The sequence below is a fragment of the Synchiropus splendidus genome, chromosome 10 (assembly GCF_027744825.2).
Source record: "Synchiropus splendidus isolate RoL2022-P1 chromosome 10, RoL_Sspl_1.0, whole genome shotgun sequence".
NCBI classification, from domain to species: Eukaryota; Metazoa; Chordata; class Actinopteri; order Syngnathiformes; family Callionymidae; genus Synchiropus; species Synchiropus splendidus.
Window position 1 is genome coordinate 1,383,662 of NC_071343.1, and position 19,895 is coordinate 1,403,556.

A 19,895-nucleotide genomic window follows, 5' to 3' on the forward strand; every position below is an offset into this window, starting at 1 on the left:
TATCACGGGCTGTAGCGACGAGCAAGTGCCTCAGGTGTGTAGCAGCACTAGACACTGAGCTTGACATAAATAAGTCCTGAATGCAGTTTGCAGTCGACAGTGTCGCGGCGCGGCGCAGGCTAGCTTATCTGTCACGGCGATCTGAGATGTGTCTGGTGACATCACTCTCTCTGCAGGCCAGACAAAACTAGCATTCACGGCAGAGCCGCGGCGCTCTGCTTCACTTGGACACAGCACCGCGGCGGCGGCGGCGGCGGGAAGCCCCGGCTTTGAAGGTGCAACCTAATCTCTGGTTGCGACACAGAGGAGTGATGTTATGAGAGCGCGCTCCGCTCTCATTAGCGGAACCGACACCACGCTGAGCCCACGTTTGCTTTAGATTTGGATCAGCGTTTCAGGCTGAAGAACTCATTTACGGAGCGTGAAACAGTGATTCATGTGAGCAGCAAAAGCCTGACTCATCTTTTCAGCTTTGTTCTGGCGAAGCGGCCTGTTCCTGTGTTCAAACTGCTGTTAGCTGAGTACATTGGAATACACTGCACCACAAACACACAAAAATATTGGCTGATATCTGAAGTTATCAAGCTTTTAATCTTCTATTCAGCATTTTCATCACATCTCCCGCCTGCTCTGGCTCTGCCCCGGGACCCGGACACCTCACCTGCCGGGAGAGACCCACTCGCTGCTCGCCCTCAGAACCGGGTCAAAATAATCATCGGATAAATGAAATGTGAACGGAGTCGGTTGAAAGCTAAATCAAATGATGTCATGAAACTTTGATGAGTTGATGAACGTTAAACCCACCACGGCAGGTTGGACTTTCTAGTTGAATGTTGTCGTCGTGTCTTGAGTTTAAGGTGAAGTCACGAGGAGAGAAAACTCTCCAGCTTCCATGAGCTTCACCTGCTCCAGTGACACATGGAGGTGTCAGACAGGATCTGACACATCAGAGGGCCGCACGCACACACGCGCGCACACGCACACGCGCGCGCGCACACACACACACACACACACACACACACACACACACACACACACACACACACACACACACACACACACACACACACACACACACACACACACACACACACACACACACACACACACACACACACACACACACACACACACACACACACACACACACACACACACACACACACTGACCTCTGGAGGAGCGGAAGTGCTTGCTGGGGGCCGTGAAGCCGCGTGTCCCGTGCACGTTGACGGCAGCCACCCTGAACTGGTACCATCTGCTGGCTCTGATGTCGAGCAGGTGGATCCGTTCCTCTGCAGTCTGACGGACAGACGGAGGGAGAGCACAGCACAGGGGTCAGGGGTCAGGCGAGGCATCCAGCTGTGGCCCTCACACACACAGGTCCGACTCCCACCTGAGCCACGGTCTCCCAGTCGGTGGCGTCATCCTCGCTGGGGTGGATTCCATAGTTCCAGCGACGCTGCACCACATACAGGACCGGCTCCACCGAGATGTTGAACTTGGAGGACCAGCGGATCTCCAGCTGCCCGGAGGGCTGCTCCAGGAAGACCAGCTCCTTCCTGGGCTTCAGAGGGACGCCTGGGGAGGACACACGCAGGTCAGCGGAGCAGAGCCACGAGGGGGGGGCGGAGCTCCCACTGAGCCACAGACGAGAAGCAGGGCTTTGCGCTGGTGTGACTCTCACCAGGGCAGGAGCCAGGACCCTGACTCACCCGCACATGGTGTCTCAGCATGAGAACTCCTGAAGGATCAACTCAGTTTGAAATCATCCAACTGCTGCTGACAGCAGAAAACTAGAGCTTTCTAGTGATGTCTGACACGCGCACAAGTGATGACGGTCAAAACCTGCCTCGCACGATAATGTCAGCAAGAGGGAGGAGACAAAAGTGTGTTGGAGAACTAGCTTGGAGTGAGTCGTCCAGCGTTTACCCAGTCAGAAAGTGACTCTATTTGAGCCAAAACACGAGGATGTGTGAGTCCCACATGAGCTTCAGTCCAGCTCAGGAAGAGTTTCAGTCCTACCACAGCAGCTAGAAGCCACGTCAACTGGCAGAGAAACTGTCCAGGAGTGACACAATACACAGTTCAAGTTTGTCATCTGGCTGTGATTATCACTGAGTAATTTCATCAATTCATCAGAGCGCCGGCTGTCACATGATCGGTTGTTGAGATCGGCAGTGACACCGATCACACTGATCAGTGACCGATCGAGCGGAGCATCCCTAGTAAAGAGGTCACACGGGACAGCGCTCGATGAAGAACCAGAGAGAATCCGGGTCTGAGAGACGGAAGGTTGCACTGGAGAGCGTCATTGTCCCTCTGCGGGTCCTCCAGAAGACGGATGACCTCTGGATGACCTCCAGCTCAGCGGCAGAGATTGAAGGAACGGCAGCACCATCTGTCGCCGGCAACACCGCGTGACGTTCCCGGGCCACAGCCCTGAGGAGCGCTGCACTCCACTGGCCCGCCTCCGACTCACACCCACACCACACATTAGCATCAGGCCTCTCAGACAAAGTGGATGCGTCAACTATGTGTGCATTAACTACAGATCTGCTAAGTGGCAGGTCGGCGGCAGATTTATGGCGGCGGGCACTTGATGGAGCGCCGCTGCGCTGATAATGAGATGGAGATTGGAAAAGCAAGTTTGGACGACAAGAGGAGGTTGAACACGTCCAACGGCAGGCGATAAATCAAACGCACTTCAGAGCATTAGGCGAGACCTCTGTGGCCGCCGCGCCGCGTTTCTACAGCGGCAGGGCCGAGGCCTTGTCAGCGCAGGAGTGGCTCCTTCCTCCTCAGCTTGATCGACTCGTCTGAGCGGCGCGAGTCCGAGCACAGGCAGCTTTCTAGCGAACAGCTGGGGGTCATTGTGATGTGGTTTCACAGCTCCACTCTTCAGTCGCTGCCAGTGAACAAACGTGTCACATTTCCTGGCCGATAGCGCTGCCACGGTAACCACAGCATTCCTCCGCTCTCTGAGCTCATCTTCCCACAGAGTCACACTAACCGCTCGCACTGAACGCACACAGTCTTCTGCTGCACGTCGTCTTCCCAACACGCCGGGCGCTGAGGCACCAGTAACACTCCAGCGGCCGAGCCACGGCTGCTGGGCCGCCGTGGCTCTCATCTCACGTGCCGCTCTCCTCCCAAGAGACGCTGGCGCGGGAAGCCCTGCCCGCACTGAGGTGACGGCGCCGAGGCCCGGCAGCTGCGGGGGCTGTTATCAGCAGTGATTTATCATCACCGGCTCCACCATCACACAGTCACAAACCTGCCCGAGTCTTCTGGAGTGTGGGAGGAAGACAATGTCCCTCGAGTGTGCGCCAAGAACAGAAAACAACAAGCAGGCACCGGCTCCAAAACGCTGCCAGACTTGGAAACTACAGGCTCTGAAATAGACTCTGTCCTGCGGAATAGAAACGCAACCCACTGAGTCAGACTCCAGAAGAGACGCAGTTAGAATTCACACTCGAGTCCCCAGAGTGGACCAAGTCAGAAGCAGTTTACTGAAAGAGACTTGGTAAATCAGTAGCGAACAAGTCCGCAGTAAGGTGACACTCAGAAGCCCTGCACGAACTCAAAGTGAAACACAGTCTCTGTGAGTTCAGGTCCCAACAGGTCTTGTTAAGAGCCAAGTTCTTGATGGACAGGAGGGTCCAAAATGATCTTCATCAAGTCTTAGGTTAAACAACGAGGTCTGAAACAGACTCGGTAAAAAAGGAGTCCGAATTGGAGCTCGACATTGACTTGGTAAACCTGGGGGGATGAGGTAACCTGAAGAGTGACTTATTAAACCTGGAGGTCGTCTTGGTGAGCCCGTGTTATACAAGCTCCGAACTAGGCTTGAACTTGGAGACTTGGTGAGCGGGACTTAGATCCAGCACAGTGAAGGTTCTGGACTGGAGAAACCAGGAAGTGACAGAGAGGGTCAGCCACACCGCTGCTAACTGGGAGGATGTTGGAACTGACCCCTGGCCCTCACGTGTCTGTCACGACTCGCGACTCAAGTCTGACGGCTCTGTCATGACCAACCAAGAGTCGCCGCCGACGCAATGCTGCTGTCACAGCTAATGTCTTTGGCTAATTAATTCCCGCAGCGCACACACTGCCGCCCTGTTCCCGACGACACGCCGCGCAGAGTGGGCGCTCCACGCTCGCCGCTGATCATGTGGCAGGTGCAGCTCCAGATGCGACTCGTCTGGAGCCAGAGTTTGAGCGCGGACGAGTCGACACACACACCTGTGCCGTCTGCGGCCGCCTGCACGCGGCTGGAAATGAAGGCGGGCGTTTGATGTGAGCAGGATGAAAGCAGCGCCGCTTGTCAACATGGCGGCGGGAGTCCGGGGTCTCTGTTCTGACAACCCAACTGCTCTACACAAACATTTCTCCCTGTCAGCCGCGTTTATGCTGAGGAGCCACACACACACACACACACACATCTGAGAGTGATCTCTGAGGGCGGAAACGCTCTATTTCACTTTGCTTGTGTTGCTAATGGCTTCCAGCAACACACACACACACACACACCAGAGTGACTCATTCCACAGAGGACAGTGCAGGTACCAGATCCGTCCCTCACCAAACGTGTCCCACCTGCCGCGGGATGATGATGTCACACCCGGCAGATACGGTTCCTTTCCCCAATGTTTCACTGAGCCAGAGGGAATTGAAATGAAGGACTTGATGGCACTGTCTACCACATGCGTCACATTTATATCCGCAAAATAGGATGTTTGTCATCGGGCCGTTTGCAAAGCAAATGGCCGCTCTTCTCTGTGGAGCAATGAGTCGTGATTGGCTGGTATGTACAGAGCTTTGTTTTTGGTTGATATCCCGCCAAACTCAGGGTGGACTCATTGGAAGATACTTCTATTCATTTGCCAGGGAAAACAATGCTCCGTACGTGTCAGGACGCTGGAAGTGGCAGGACCAATTCGGTAAAGGATCGGTACAGTGAAGGTTCTGGACTGGAGAAAGCAGGAAGTGACAGAGAGGGTCAGACGCACACGAGACCTGGGAAAACACTGCTCCGTAGATGTCAGCCAATCACGACGCAGGGTTCGGAAAACCCTGCGGTGGCAGGACAGATTCGGTCAAGGTTCAAAGTCCTTCATGGAGCCACATTCTCCCCTGGCAAGTGAATCAAAACACCTTCAGTCCAGGTGTATAACTGTGTGCCGAGGAGTCGAGTCTGGTTTTGATACAATTTCAACTGAAGACAATGACCAACACAAAACGTATTGCCAGTGACCCGATGACAAACATCGTATTTTGTGGATATAAATGTGACGCATGTGGAAGAAAGTGCCGTCAAGTCCTTCAATTCCCTCTGGCTCAGTGAAACACCTGCAGGTTATGACGTCATCACCACAGCAGGTGGGGCACCTTCAGTACAGCTTCGGTGCCGACACCAGATCTGCTCTGCACCGCTGGAGTCACAGAGCGCTCCGGTCAGTCGGGGGTGAGTGTGGTGGCCCGGGTCCCGGGCGCTGGTCTGAAGAAGTGGCTTTCATTTTGCTCGGGAGGCCTCCACTCTGGAGCGTGACTCGCGCCATGAAGCCGACACAGCTGCGGCTGCCAGTTGATTTAGCCCCTCCCTCCACCCTTTCCTCTGCCGCTAACTTTGTTTTGGCCGCGGGCTGCAGCGGCTCGCAGCTGATCATGCAGCTCCAGCAGCACAGAACATGAGCAGCGACTGCTGCAGCAGAGACCGAGCTTCTGCCGTCAGATGAAGATCTCGCCCCTCCTCGTCATCACCTCTCTGTGGAGCTTGTATCGCGGCTGCTGTTGTTGTTCGCGGCTCTCCCTGACACTCAGATGAGGCTAATGCTGACGTCGGCATGGGGCCCAGGAGAGACCCAAAACCTGCTTCTATTGGAAGAGCCGCAGGCAGGAGAAGTTCTGTGCAGCAGCACAGCAGCACAGCAGCAATCTGGGAACGAGGAGGAAGGAATCTGGGAAATCGGTCTGGAATAGACGGGCTAAAGTAAGAAGTCAGTAGTAGTTCGACCTAGACTTCCTTCCTATGAGGTCCAACATGGCTTGGGACCAGGTCCACAGTCCAGCTAAACGAAGAACTTGGAGAGAAGTAGGAAGTCAAAAGTGGTCTTCTACTGGTCACTTCAAAACAGAGCAGCTTAGGTGCCAAGTCCAAATTGAACTAGGTGAGCAACAATGTGCGAAACACACTGGTCAAAGACAAAGCTCCAGCTAAACTTGGTGACTGATGGAAAGCTAAACTGCTGAGTCAGAAAATGACTTGGCATGCAGAGAAAAGTGCAAAGTCTGAAGTCCAGACAGACCCAGTCTTCAGTGAGTCCTAACAAAGGAGCTGGAACTCTCAAAAACACTTGCTAGGGAACCCAAAAAGGTCTACAACGAGTGGATGGAAGCTCACCGGAACTTGTGTGGAACAAATCAGACTTGGCTAGCTGACTTGGAAAGCTGCCAAGTCCCGGACCAGCTGCAATTAGAGTGGAAGCCCGAGTGCATGAGGGGTTCGTCTGTCCTTGATATGGACTTCAGAGAGTCTCTGGTTTCCATTAGGAAGAGACCCGGCTCTGAAGACGCAGTGGTTCTGTTCAGGGTCTCGTTCCTTGACGAGAGAGTCCAGAGGGTTACGAGAGCTGAGCTAGAGGGCAGAACGCTGAGCACAGCAGGAACCTCCACGTCCACCACAGACCTCACACTGTCTTCATCTGACGACGGGATTTGATTTCATTCCGGCAAAATGTTCCGATTTGGAGGACAAACATGAATTAGCTGTGGTGCGGCGCCGCAGAGCAACAGCACATTCCTCGCGAGCCGTTCCGCCTCCACACGAAAACAGGCTGATGACGAGGCAACGCTACTAAAACGGCGGATGATATCGGAGGCGTGACGACCCGCCACATCTGCCGGCGACGGACATAAAGAGCGTTTCCACCCAGTCGGTTCTGATCCAGAGCCCAGAGCTGCGCTCAGCGAGGCGTCTTTCATCTGCGATCTCATTAAACGGCGAATCAGCGAGCGTCAACGTCACAGTTTTCTGGAGCTCCTCTTCAACGCAGCACATCAAACCTTCAGTTTTCACCACTGGTAATTCACCACCCGCTCGCCGCCAACAGGGCTCCACACTTCCAATGAGCGAAGCTCCTCGAAGGTTGATGCGACCGAGAAAAGTCAAGAGAACTGGGACCGTACACCACTGCACATGTGACTACAATAAACGTTTAACAAAGACAACGGGATGAGACCTGATGGTTAAAGTCTCCTCCCTGACTCTCAAGTCAGAGTCAAGTCAAAGTAGGTCAGTCTGCAGGGGGCGGGGCTAAAGTGAGCGTGGCGTGAACATGGTGGACCAGAGAGGAAGGGCTGCAGGACTGGAGCCCTTCATCTAGTGATGGATCCAGGGTTCCCGGACCCATCAGGTTCTTCGGAGGAGCTCTGAGCTCTGTGCGTGGTGAATGTTAGCAACCATCAGCTTCTCTTCCATTTCACTTCTTCTTATTGGGGCATTTCCCCTCTCTGCACACGTTTATAACACACAGATGTTGCCCCCACCTCCCATAATGTGGCGCAACAGTTGGCGGCACATGATGGCAGCTCAACATGAATGAACGGCTCAAACCGCACTATCTGCGATCGCAGCGCGAGAAAGCGAGTCTGCAGCCGGAAGGCTTTCTCCCTGTGTGCGAGTCTCTTCAGTTGAGGTTCAACAGCTGAAAAAAACAGGACACGGACTTGTCAACTGGCAGACAAAGTGCTGAGGAGCTGCGAGCGAACGACAGGGTTAAGGTTTGGTGTGAGCTGAGACTTTGTTTTTGGCCCGCGGGAGGTTGAAACGCTACACCACCAGATATTCCCCCCAACTTTCCTTCGGTGGAAGCAGCTGGCTCCGTGCGACGGCCACCAGCTTTAAAGGTGACAAATTGATGGTATCATGAGCGAGCGCAGTGGAAGACGGAATGAGTGGCGCAGATGTTTTCAGGAGGAGCCAGGGGCGGCAGCATTCCTGACATGAAGGCGCAGGTGTACCTTTGTAGAGGTTCTTGGGCAGCTGGCAGGTGTGGCCGCAGCCGTTGGAGCAGCACTTCTTGACGGTGGAGCACTCGCCGTCCTCCTCGCAGCTCTCCACGCAGGCGGCGGCGAAGCCGCTGGCCTTCTCCGGAGCGGGGCAGTCGCCTTGCTTCACTCCCTCCACCGACTTGAGGAACTCGCAGCTGGTCAGACACTCGTAGTGCTTCTTGGGGAAGAGGGGCTGAGGAGGGAAAACACACGTCCTCACATCCAGCGCGGCTGGCAGCGCGCGGCTGGCTAACAAGGAGCGCTCTGTTTACATTCTGGGCCTGAGTCACGGCGCTCCAAACAACAGAGTGTCGTTACTGCGCCAGTTATTTCGCTCTCCCCCCGAAGAAAAAAAAAAAAGCAAACTTTCCTCTGATTGAATTTTACCACCAAGAATGCAAAGCACAAACAGTCTGAGCGGCCGCCGCGGCGTTTGTGGCGGTGACATACCTCGCATAAATCCTGGCACTGGTTTTCCTTCAGGTTCCAGGATTCCTTGCAGGGCTCCAGGCACTGTGGAAACAGAGAAGGGTGTCAGTGCTTCAAAGCGCCACCACATCAAACGCTGCGGAGATGCTGCCGCGCTGGCTCCCGCTCAGGTCCCTCACTCAGCCACTTCCCTTCACCATCACAATAAGCAGAGCCGCCGTGTTCGGCTGCGCATGCCTTCAAAGCAGCGGCAGGCAGACGGAGCCGCCCCTCTCCCAGGGATCTGCACCTGATGGGACACTCTTCCTCCGCGCGCCTTTGTTGGACGGCTGCGGCGACGCCTCGCTGCAAGCCCGGGCCTGACAGCAGCCATTCTTTCCCCCCTCATTGATAGGGGAGGCTAATGAAGACACTCATGGTTTGATGTTCTTGGGAGTCCCGTTGTTTGAACACGTGCAACACATTTAGGAAGGGTTTGGCGTCCGCCGCGGGTAGAAGTGAAACCCTCAGTTAAAGGTTGCCCAAGCTAAACACGGCGGGACTAGCAGAGCCACGCGGGTCGGCACAAGCCGGCGCTCCGGTGCATCAGCTGGTGTGAAGCAGAAGATCCGCTCCGAGCGCTGCCAGGCTGCTTCTGTGCGAGGCTTGGGCCCGGCCCAGACCACGGCGGCCGCAGCCCCTGCCAGCGCGGGCCCGGGCCGTAACGCCACCTACAGCTGCAGGAGCAGGAGCAGCGCTGCATTCTCAACACGTCCGCAGACATTCCTGGGCTCTGACAGGCCGACATGTTGGAAATATGAGGCCGGATCTGCGGCGCTTCCATCAACAGAGCAGCAGCAGGGACGCGGCGCAGCCAGCAACGTGTTGAGAGGAGCCTTCTACAATCACAAGGCTCACGATTACCATCACGACAAGAGTCAGCTGGGGTCAAAGATCCAGCTCTCCTCCCAGCCAGCTGTCAATCAAGGCAGATTTATTGAATCAGGAATACAAATGAGACTGAATCCTTTGGCTCTCAGACCCATCTGACGGCGCCAACTGGACTGGAGTGCTCCCACCTGGAGCCTCAGGAGCGGAGGACGCAACACTTCCCCTCGACACTTTTGGGAGCCTCGGTCAGTCGATGATCCAAGTGTTGCTCGCATCACAACACCAGCACCACGCCACCTCAGACACGGGCAGCGAAGACCAAGGAACAGCGAGCGCCTGAGACTGGAGTCACACCAAGCAAACAACCTTTATCGCTCCTTTTAGACGCCCACAGTGCACCAACAACCATGCCACGTGCCAATCCACTGTGACACACTCCTGGTGGGACAGGGTGCAAGGCCAGAAGCTGCTGGACACTTTGGTTCCCCAACGTTTCACAAGCCAGGGGTGAAAAGAGCGTCAACTGCTGCAGTGCACTCACTAGATCCACCAGACACTTCAGCTGGCATCTCTCTCAGAGAGAGAGTTTCCTGGGTCGCTCCAAAGCTGGTGAGCTCAGGTGAGAGGAGAAGTCCGCCTGAGAGCTTTGTCTTCTGGCTCAGCTCTTTCGTTCTCATGACCGAAGACCAAACCTTCAGCGGTCCCCCGTCCTTCCCTCACCCGTGACCAAGACCTCACGACACATGAAGGACCTCATCTCCAACCTGACCTTCTAGAGGAGCTGCTTCTCCTCCAGCAGCAGGAGAACAGCCACACCAAATGGCAGCGGAGTCAGAAGCAGAGCAGCGTGAACTTGAGTGAAACCGTAGCCCCACGCATGAGCTCATCTTTTTCAGTGGTCTGCGAGCTTCAAAGCGCGTAAACAGGTCCACCCTAACATGACGAACATCAGCCATGGAAGTGGGAGGAGTCTCCAGAGAGGCATCAGTCAGGCAGCGCTGGGAAGAATAACAAGAATCACGGCTGAACATCCTCGAAAAACCGCTGACGTCACGGATCTCAAGCCTCATTCGGGGCCAGGGTTGAATTTACGACTCTTTAATTAGCTCATTAGGCAGCGCCGTCATTATTGTGCCATCGCCAGCCAGAAGTTTTATTTGCTTTTTATGGAGTGCGGTGGACGGCTGCGTGATGAAACATAAACCTGCTTCTGGAGGCTGCACCCGGGGCCAGGCGCGCGGCTGCCAGCCCGCTAACACGCTGGACTCTGGTGTCACGCTGCTCAGCCGCCGCACGTCTGTGGACGCCGCCGCCGCCGCCGCCGCCGCCGCTTCGTCCACACTGCCGTGCTGGAGCAGGCAGTTAGGGTTTCCCTTACACGGAAGAAGGAGCGGGCCAGAGCCGCTCGCAGGAGAACGCTAGCCCAGAAAGGCGAGCGCTCCAAGAGAAACGGCGGTTTCTCCACTGGAAACACATTTCAACTTGAGAGGCCACTGTTGGTCTTTTATTGGAGCCTATTGAGCTCTGCATGGTGCGGTGACCTCACGCCGTTACTCCCAGCGCCCCCTGCGCGGCAGGACCCTGGAACGCTGATCTGCTCTGGAGCAGCAACCTCGTCTAAAGGAGCCAGACGCACGCGCTAGAGCCTCCAAATCCCTCCTACAAATCACTGAACACAGACTCCTAAGCCTCGGGATCAGTTTGAGTCATAGAAAGATCCCGTGCATTCCAGCGGCTTTTTTGAGGATGAATCTGTTACGGTTCAGCGCCGGACACGAGTCGCAGCCACCGTGTCCAGACTCCTGCTCTCCGCGGCACAGACCCGAACCTTTGGACAGATCAGCGTGAAAACCAGAGGCGGCTCCCCCCGCAGGTGTGCTGCAGGCCGGCGAGCTGTCAGCAGACACACCCATCACTGCGCATTCAGGGCGAGTGGCGACAGATGCCTTGCCAAAGCAAACACAACAGCTGCGTAGAACTGCAAAGGTGCACCCATCCATCAACAAGCTGATTCTTATTCACACAGAACAGCAGCTCGACAACCTGTGTTCTCCTCCTCTCGAAAAATCATTCTGAAGCTCCTGGTCCAGTCAGGAGCAGCTGCTCATGCTGGAGTCATGTCACTGGAAACACCTCTCTCCTTCTGTGGCGGTGAGCCTTGTAAATCCGGTCGAGGGGTCCCCCACTTCACCCGACGGCTGAGGTCATGAGATCTGAGAGGACTCGTGTGCTCCATCCTGGTGCAGCTCTTACCAGGGCTGCCCAGCCTCCTGCTCTCTGGAAGCCTCCTCAAGAGCTTCTGGCACAGAATAGGTGGGCCTCCAACCACCAGACCTGGGAAGGGACTCCTGAGGTTCTTCGGGTGAGAGGAGAGACCCAGCGATCAGAGGAGAGCTTTGTCTTCTGGCTCAGCTCTCTCTTCACCTCCTGACTGAAGATGCTGCACCGACCCGTCCACAGTGGCGACTCCCAACTCCAAAGACATGGAGGGAAAGTTTTCAGACTCAGACACTGTGGCTGCTTTGTGGTGGTGTTTTTCCTGTTCTTTGGTGACAAAATCAAAGTGGACAGCACTTGTGAGTCTGTCCTGGCGCAACAGCACAATTCCTGACATGAAAGCGTGAGCGTGAGGTGATGACATCACAGCAGTGTGGAGTCATGACACTTCTCATCTTGGTACAAACGCTAGCTTGACAGTCTGAAACCCAAAGCTCTGGCTGCCGTCACGCTGTGTGTTCGGTCGCCACAGCAACGCGCGGGACGTTACAGGGACATGATGGATGCACAGGACACGTGTCTGACCGACACCACCGTCTGACACGCGTCAGAACACTGCACAAGTCGGCGGGTCGTCTGGACGGTTCTACTGACTAGAGCAGGGTGAGTGGTCCCACTTTCTTCTGACGTGTTTGAGGCGTCGGAAATCATCAGACTTTCTGGGTTTCATTTTGTGGACCTCAAGATCTGAAGACGTTGGAGTCACCCGGCTGAGACTGGCATTGGGACGGTCCACGGTGAGGCTCATCCAAAGACCATGGTTCCCAACCCCAAGTGGGGAGTGGAAGTGTGATGATGAGCTTCACTTGGGTGCTGGAGAAAAGAGCAGAGCCAGAGAACAAAGCAGTTCTCCTCTCACATGTGGTCACCAGCTTTGGAGTCACCCCCACAACCAGAGCCAGACTCTTGGGAAGCTCTGAGAGCAAACCCTGCTGAGATGATGTGTCCCAGTTCACCAGGACAGAGGGAAGTGATGGTGCTGGCCCAGAATCCAACGTGACGGATGGCAGCAGCAGCTCGAGCGGCGTGTAGCTCCACATCTATTCATCCTGCTCAGCCAAAGAAAACAAGCCGTCACAGCGTTAAAAAGTTCCAGAAGCTGTTTACACGCATTCGCACTCGGACTTGTGTGACGGCGGCTTCCTTGCCGACACTTTTTGAGGAGTCACATGAGTGCCACAGAAGTGTGAGCCTTCTCAGCAGAAGTGTAAAAACACAGAAACTGGGCGCCAAACTCTGGATTCCCTTTGAGCAAGAGGGAGTCTGGCAACGGGACAAGCGTCTGTTGGAATGGCCCGAGGAATGCATCTGATTATCCCCGCTGATGTTAACATATTTCTGAACAAATTCCAACTCCAAAGACACAAATTGTTTTGATTTGGGAGCTGAATGAGAACTTTCCACGGACGCCGAGTTTTTCCCCCCTGACAAAAGCACTTTCCGAGCATCTGATTTCCCCTTTGTCCCCTTATCTCCCACGCAACTGTGACACATCGTGCATGGTTAAGCAGGAACATCCACAGCGGCCTTTCACTCCCCATTTCACGCTGTAATAAAACGCAGCGGCCGTTACTCCGGGGGACCCTCAAAGGCCTTCTGTGGGGCCGATGAGAGCCGGGCTGAATGGCAGCCAACGCCCCGGCCCATCTTCACTTTGTCAGGGCTGGAAGCAGGCAGCGGGGGGAGGGGCAGCGGGGGGATTGGGTCGCCGCTATTCTTCGATGGAGGAGCCTAAAGTAAATGTTGACCGGCTGCGACGCGGGACATGAGGACGAAACGCTGGCGCGAGTGTTTGGAGAAATGAGGCGTGAAAGTCTGCGATGCAGCGAGTGACTGTAGCTCACACTGATGATGCACATGACACTTTCCCAGGACGAGACGTTCCTGAGATAAATATCCTGTTAGCGCCACCGCTTCCTGCGCTGCAACAGACTCGGGCCTCTCCGCGTCACGCTGAGCATGAAAAAGTTGAACTGCAGCCTGTCATCATGACAGGAAGCAGGCAAGTGGCCTGAGGGTCGCAGAGCAGGTCAAGACAAGTCTCCTTCAGAGATGTTTCCAGGTCATCATGACCCCACCAGAGCCGTCCAGGAGACATGCTGGGAAGGTTGTGATGGACCACAGCACGTCACCGCAGCGCTTCACTGGCCGCTTTAGAGTTAGGACTTCACCCCAAGGACGTTGTAGAAATGCTGGGCCACTTCAGGACCCCCAGAGAGCCGTCTCCACCTCTGCTGGAGGAGACGCGGAACACATGTTCCTCCAGACCTGTGACCATGCGTTTTCCTTCTGCTGCCACTGAGACACCACCCAGCCACATCCGGATCTCCACACCACTTTCAGAAGCTGAAAGATGCTCAGACAATAGTCATGACATGGATGCAGACGCTCTCCTCCGAGTCTCTCCTGGATGACCGAGCTTCTCCCTGTAAGAGAGTCCAGACAGAGACTGTTGTTCCACCAGACCTAAGCGACGCTTGAAGCACGGTCCGAGCATCAAAACACAAGCAGCTGTGTTGAAACACGCTTCTTTCAGCAGAACCGAGTCATGTCACGGGAACAACAGCGAGGATGAGGAGCGTGCGAGCGAGCGAGCAAGCGAGTCCCACTCACCGACTCCCTAATGAAAAAAAGGAGTTGCCATTGTGAAATACTTGAAAGTCTTCCTGACAAATGTGGCTCCGGGTGGGAGCGGCCGGGTCGGCAGCGGACCAGAACCCCGTGAAGCCAGAGAATATTAGTTCCTGGAGATTACTGTAAGTCGTGATGACGTCAGGCCGTCCTTCTCCGATGACGTCAGCGGGTTTGGACTCACCCTGCCGCCGCTGATATCGTCTCTAAACTCACTCCAGCGACTTCCCGCTGCGGACACCATAATTTATATACATATACGTATCTCTGCGCGACACTCCCTCGACTCATCTCCCCTGGATCTTCCCGTCGTCTGCCCTCAGCTTCCCCCCCCCTTCATTGTTCTTCACACTCTCAGATTCATTGGAAATTCGTCTCCGACTGCTCCTTCCATCCGCCACCGTCACACTCACATATTGACGTTTCTTCAGCGGCAGATTCATTCGACGCGGCAGGGCTTGCGTTGCACCGTGGGCAGGACGAGCTTCTTCATGAGGTGATATATCTGTCACAGCACTGGCAGAGCCTCTGTTGTCTGTCTGCTCAGCAGATCCTGATTCACTGGAGGAGAGCAGAGAGCAGCCCCAAACTACCTGCCGAAATATTCCCTCACAGAGAGTGAAGTCCAGCTGTGAGACCATCCTCGAGTGACTGTCCTAAAAAACACCACCTGGACATCATCACATGCTAGCTGGCTGTTCGCCAACTCCATCAGCCTGAACCTACGATAGAAAGTGCTCCATCGAAGGGCCTGTCTTGCTCTCCGTCGTCTCACGGGTTGTGGGGGCAGCAGCTCCAGGCCTCTGCACCACAGTTCAGACACAAGCTCCTTATGCCGCATGCATGCATGTGGTTACGGAGCACGGCGTCCTTGCTGTCTGACCTTGACCAGGTCGATGGAGTGAAACTTTCCCTCCACCTGCCGTGGCACCAAAAACATCCACCACTTTCAAGTCTTGACTCAGAGACTTGGGAGAAAGTCGTGACACAAATACATGTGGGAATCAAACGCTTCAGATCCGAAGACCATCTGCTGACAGAGACAGGAAACCAGACGACCATAACTACCAAGGATCCATCTGCTGCAGGAGACAAGACAACGGTGCGCAGCGTGGATGTTGATGAAGAAAGACGCTGCCACTCTTCCTGCTGCTTTCAGCTAAAGCATGAGTCCGGACCACGGTACCTCTCTGGACTCGCCTGCAACTGGCTCCAAAACGTCAGGCCCTCATGGCACCAAAGCAAGACGGAAGGTACCATCGCTGTTAGAACGTCCAACTTCGGCTGTAGCCATGAGCGCAACAATGTGCTAAGCTAACATTCGCCACCTAAAATCATCAGGTCGGGCAGCAGAAGGCTGCTCTTGGCTGGATGGAGGGAAATTCAGTCCATCTGTCCATGGTGTCATGTGAGCACCCCAACCCAGAGTCTGGTCTCCCAGGAACCTTTTCTTCACTGGGAAGAAGAGGACAATAAGTGACGAAACTAGGATTTTCCCACTGAAGATTCCAACCTCACCACCGAGTCACAGCTGAAATGAGGTCACGACAGACACATTCACGAACCCCGCGAGGACGGAGGGGTGACTCAAACGTCGATGACTCAGTCTGACCGGGAACGTCGGCGCTGAGGAGTAAACACCTGAGTCCTGATTGGTGGGGAACCTGCCTGATCTTCCTCCCCCGACCTGAGTCCTGGCAGCGCCGCCGTCTCTCACCCTGATCTCCATCTTCTTTTGAAGCCAAGAAATGATTGGATAAATCAAGTCTCCGTGGCTGATGCCCTTGGAGACCTGACTCATGAACCCGCCTGCAGCATACCTCAGCAGCGTATTCCACTATGATCCCGCCGAGCGTGAAGCGCCTCCCAGGACTGTAAGAAAACAGCCTGTAAATCAGGGAGCGATCTGCCTGTTCCCAGCCGCGCGGCCGTCTAGACGCACCACTTCCTCGGCCTTACGCGACCTGAAGTCCCCGAGATATCGCATATTCAGTTTCAGCAGCGCCGTAAATCAGCAGACGGAGGGGCGGATCAGGTGGATCGGGGGGGAGATTAACGGTCTGCGACTCTGACGGAGGGAAAACACGGCTCCTCCAGTCAGATGACTTCCATACACTCAGGTCGATGGACGAACATTAGACCGAGAATGGCTCACGTCGCCAACTCCACCAGACGAAGTCCGACGTTGGTGTGGGAGCCGAGAAGCAGACCGCTGTTTCGCTCTCGCCGCTCAACATTCTTTACAGGTTTTGCTTTTCCATCATGATGTGTCTGAGCGTCAGGACGTCGCTTCAACAAATAAAGTTTGCTTTTCACGGCGAAACACCGCCTCTCCACTTTGATATTCACCTCCGGAATTCACTTGTTTACTTGCTCATCTGACCCCTTCCACGAAAACCACGGTGGAAAAGCACTTTCTACTGCGTCTGAAAAGAGGAAAAGCAAACTTTGTCGGCTGAATTCACCAGATCTGACCTTGAAAATGCACTGCGCTGGCTGAGCCAACCAACGACTCCGGCGGAGTAAATGGAATATTCACCGAGTGTTTGGGTAAAAATGCTTCTTCTTCCGAAAGCATTGGACATGGATTTGTCACGGTTTGGAAAAGAGCTCCTCATAAACAAACGTGTTCAGCCAAACACGATGACCTTGGGCTGACCTGCTTTTGGCCCGAGCGTCACTAGAGCTGCCACTTCCAGAACAAAGCCAGTGCTTTCCCAAGTCTCAGACCTGCTGGGTTTCCAGGCTGGCCCCTCAGCCGCCCGCTTCACCTCCGCCTCACAGGTGCCACTCAAAGCTCTCACGTGAAGCCTCCTCACCACACATGAAGGGGAGACCCTGACGTGCTGCTCCTGCCCCCGAGTGAGGGTGAGAAGAGGAATATGGAGGAGAAGCCTGGCACACAGGCTGGACTCTTCGGTCCCAGCAGTGGAGCATGTCCATGCCAACAACGTTGGGTTTGATGCCATGACGTCTGGACCCCTCTGTCAGACGTTTTCGTCTCGGAGCAAAAGAGACCCAAATCGACATGAAAGCTGTCAGATGTTTTTCATTCTGATTTGCTTGGATATGAGTGAAAACATGTGAGATGCTTCATAACGTTCCCTGGAGACCTGGAGGCAGGAGTGGAAGCTTGCTGCTGTTCATGAAGGTTTCAGTCCAGGCTTCAGTGAAAAACACAAACAAGAGCTACATGACTCAGAGGAGATCTGCGGAGGCGGTCGCATGGCGCCCAGGCAACCGACATCAGTACGACTACGTTTGGGCTTTTAAACGCCTGTAAACAGCTTTGTCCGACTCCTGGAGAGAAACTGGAATGTCTCTGAGTCGGCCTCCACGACCTGGATAATGCAGTTGGACTCACACAGTTGGAACAGTTGGACTGAGCTAGCATGTAGCCAGGAGCTGGACTCAGCTAACATGTAGCCAGTAGCTGGGCTAAGCTAGCATGTAGCCAGGAGCTGGACTCAGCTAGCATGTAGCCAGGAGCTGGACTCAACTAGCATGGAGCCAGTAGCTGGACTCAGCTAGCATGTAGCCAGTAGCTGGACTCAGCTAGCATGGAGCCAGTAGCTGGACTCAGCTAGCATGTAGGCAGTAGCTGGACTCAGCTAGCATGTAGGCAGTAGCTGGACTCAGCTAGCATGGAGCCAGTAGCTGGACTCAGCTAGCATGGAGCCAGTAGCTGGACTCAGCTAGCATGTAGCCAGTAGCTGGACTCAGCTAGCATGGAGCCAGTAGCTGGACTCAGCTAGCATGGAGCCAGTAGCTGGACTCAGCTAGCATGGAGCCAGGAGCTGGACTCAGCTAGCATGTAGCCAGTAGCTGGACTCAGCTAGCATGGAGCCAGTAGCTGGACTCAGCTAGCATGTAGCCAGGAGCTGGACTCAGCTAGCATGTAGCCAGTAGCTGGACTCAGCTAGCATGGAGCCAGGAGCTGGACTCAGCTAGCATGTAGCCAGTAGCTGGACTCAGCTAGCATGTAGCCAGGAGCTGGACTCAGCTAGCATGTAGCCAGGAGCTGGACTCAGCTAGCATGGAGCCAGTAGCTGGACTCAGCTAGCATGTAGCCAGTAGCTGGACTCAGCTAGCATGGAGCCAGTAGCAGGACTCAGCGAGCATGGAGCCAGTAGCAGGACTCAGCTAGCATGCAGCCAGTAGCTGGACTGATCCTGGAGCTCTGCAGTGAAACTGGTGCATCAGTCAGCGCCATCACTGTCTCCACAGCTCAGTAGAACAGTGTGACGCGGCTCCTCTCTACCTGCTAGCTAGCTGCCACTGCTCTTCCTCTACACTGAAGACTGAAGAGCTCACAGCCACGGAGGGGAACTACTGCATGTAAACCTGGAGAACATGGTGCTTCATCAGACTCGGCGGTGTAATCGAGCCGTTGCCTCAGTCGTGCTACTCTGCAAGCAACCGCAGTAGAGGATATGACTTGAGAAGTTGAGGCTCTCTTTGAAACGACTGATGAAACTGGGTCAGACATTTCTCGACACATCAACACATCAGCTACTTTGCTTGTCGTCCTCAGTCAAAAAGGTGTGGAGACAAACTGGTTTCTGAGCGAGGAGAACAAAAGTGCACGTCGAAACTTTGAGGCTGAACAGAGTCACACCAGCTGCAGCACTGACTCTTCATCTCCACCATAATCAGCCTCACGACACGAGGCTCAGCCGCGACTCCAGATGAGGAGAAGTGGAAAGTGCCTCTGGTGTTCGGCATCTCGGTGAACGTGCTCCCAGCAGTCTCACCCGGATCTGAATTCTTCTTTTACAAGTAGTGACATATTTTCCTAATTGCTCGGTCTTCCACCTCCCCCGCCCCAACCCTGTCAGCGTCGGAGCAGCGGAGCCGCGCCGCGCCAGCTCTGCTGGGGCCACGGTTTTAAGACCTTCAGTGTGGTGTAAAAGCAGCCGGCAGGCGCGGCGCGGGCAGGTGGTGTCATCCTCTTCCTGGCAGCGTCTTTCCATTTTTAATGTAGACAGAGTCCAGGGCGCAGACAACAAAGAGCCGAGGAGAAAGTGAGAAGGAAAGAGGCGGGCGGGGGGGCAGCGCATGAATTATACATCCAGCCCCCAACCTGCCTTATTTATGAGCAGCAACGGTGAGGAGTGAGAGAAGTTCACCTCACGGCTCTCGGGTTATAGACCCCCCCAGGACGCTGGTGTGGGGCGGACGGCGCTGTAACCGGAGGCCCGCTTATCACCCGCCTGCCTCTCAGTTTACATTTCAAGACTCAACAGGACGGGTCCATCACGAGGGGTCAGATACAGAGGCCGGCGAGAGTCCCACCCCCGGAACACGTCTGTGCCCACGCAGCGAGTCCTCCCGAGACCGAAACCCATGTCCTCACAGCACAGCCTGCGCTGAGGATGAACATTCCACATGGAAGCTGTTGTCATGGCAACATCAGTCACCACAGATCGAGCCGATTGTAAACAAGATATAGGATTACCGCCCCCCCCCCCGGCTGACAGTGACCACTCGAGCCGTCAAAATCCCGGCTCATCTCTGGGGTATGAATGTGGGATAAGAACATGGAGAGCATGTTGTTGCAGGGAGAGTCCTCCTAATCCCAGACCACCACCAGCGCGCCGCACCGTCCACAACACTGCTGCTCCTGGAGGGATGGGGG

General features: G+C 55.0%; 1 protein-coding gene across 1 annotated transcript in view; it reads right to left on the minus strand.

The window, feature by feature from the left end:
• Positions 1 to 19,895, minus strand: part of LOC128766113 (anosmin-1) — a 46,102-nt gene that overhangs the window by 12,310 nt on the left and 13,897 nt on the right. Inside the window, exons 3-6 of the mRNA XM_053877505.1 lie at positions 8,501 to 8,563; positions 8,021 to 8,243; positions 1,395 to 1,579; positions 1,171 to 1,300 (exon numbers count right to left, since the gene is read on the minus strand). Coding sequence (XP_053733480.1) covers positions 1,171 to 1,300; positions 1,395 to 1,579; positions 8,021 to 8,243; positions 8,501 to 8,563 — 601 coding nt within the window. The remainder of the gene's footprint in view (positions 1 to 1,170; positions 1,301 to 1,394; positions 1,580 to 8,020; positions 8,244 to 8,500; positions 8,564 to 19,895) is intronic.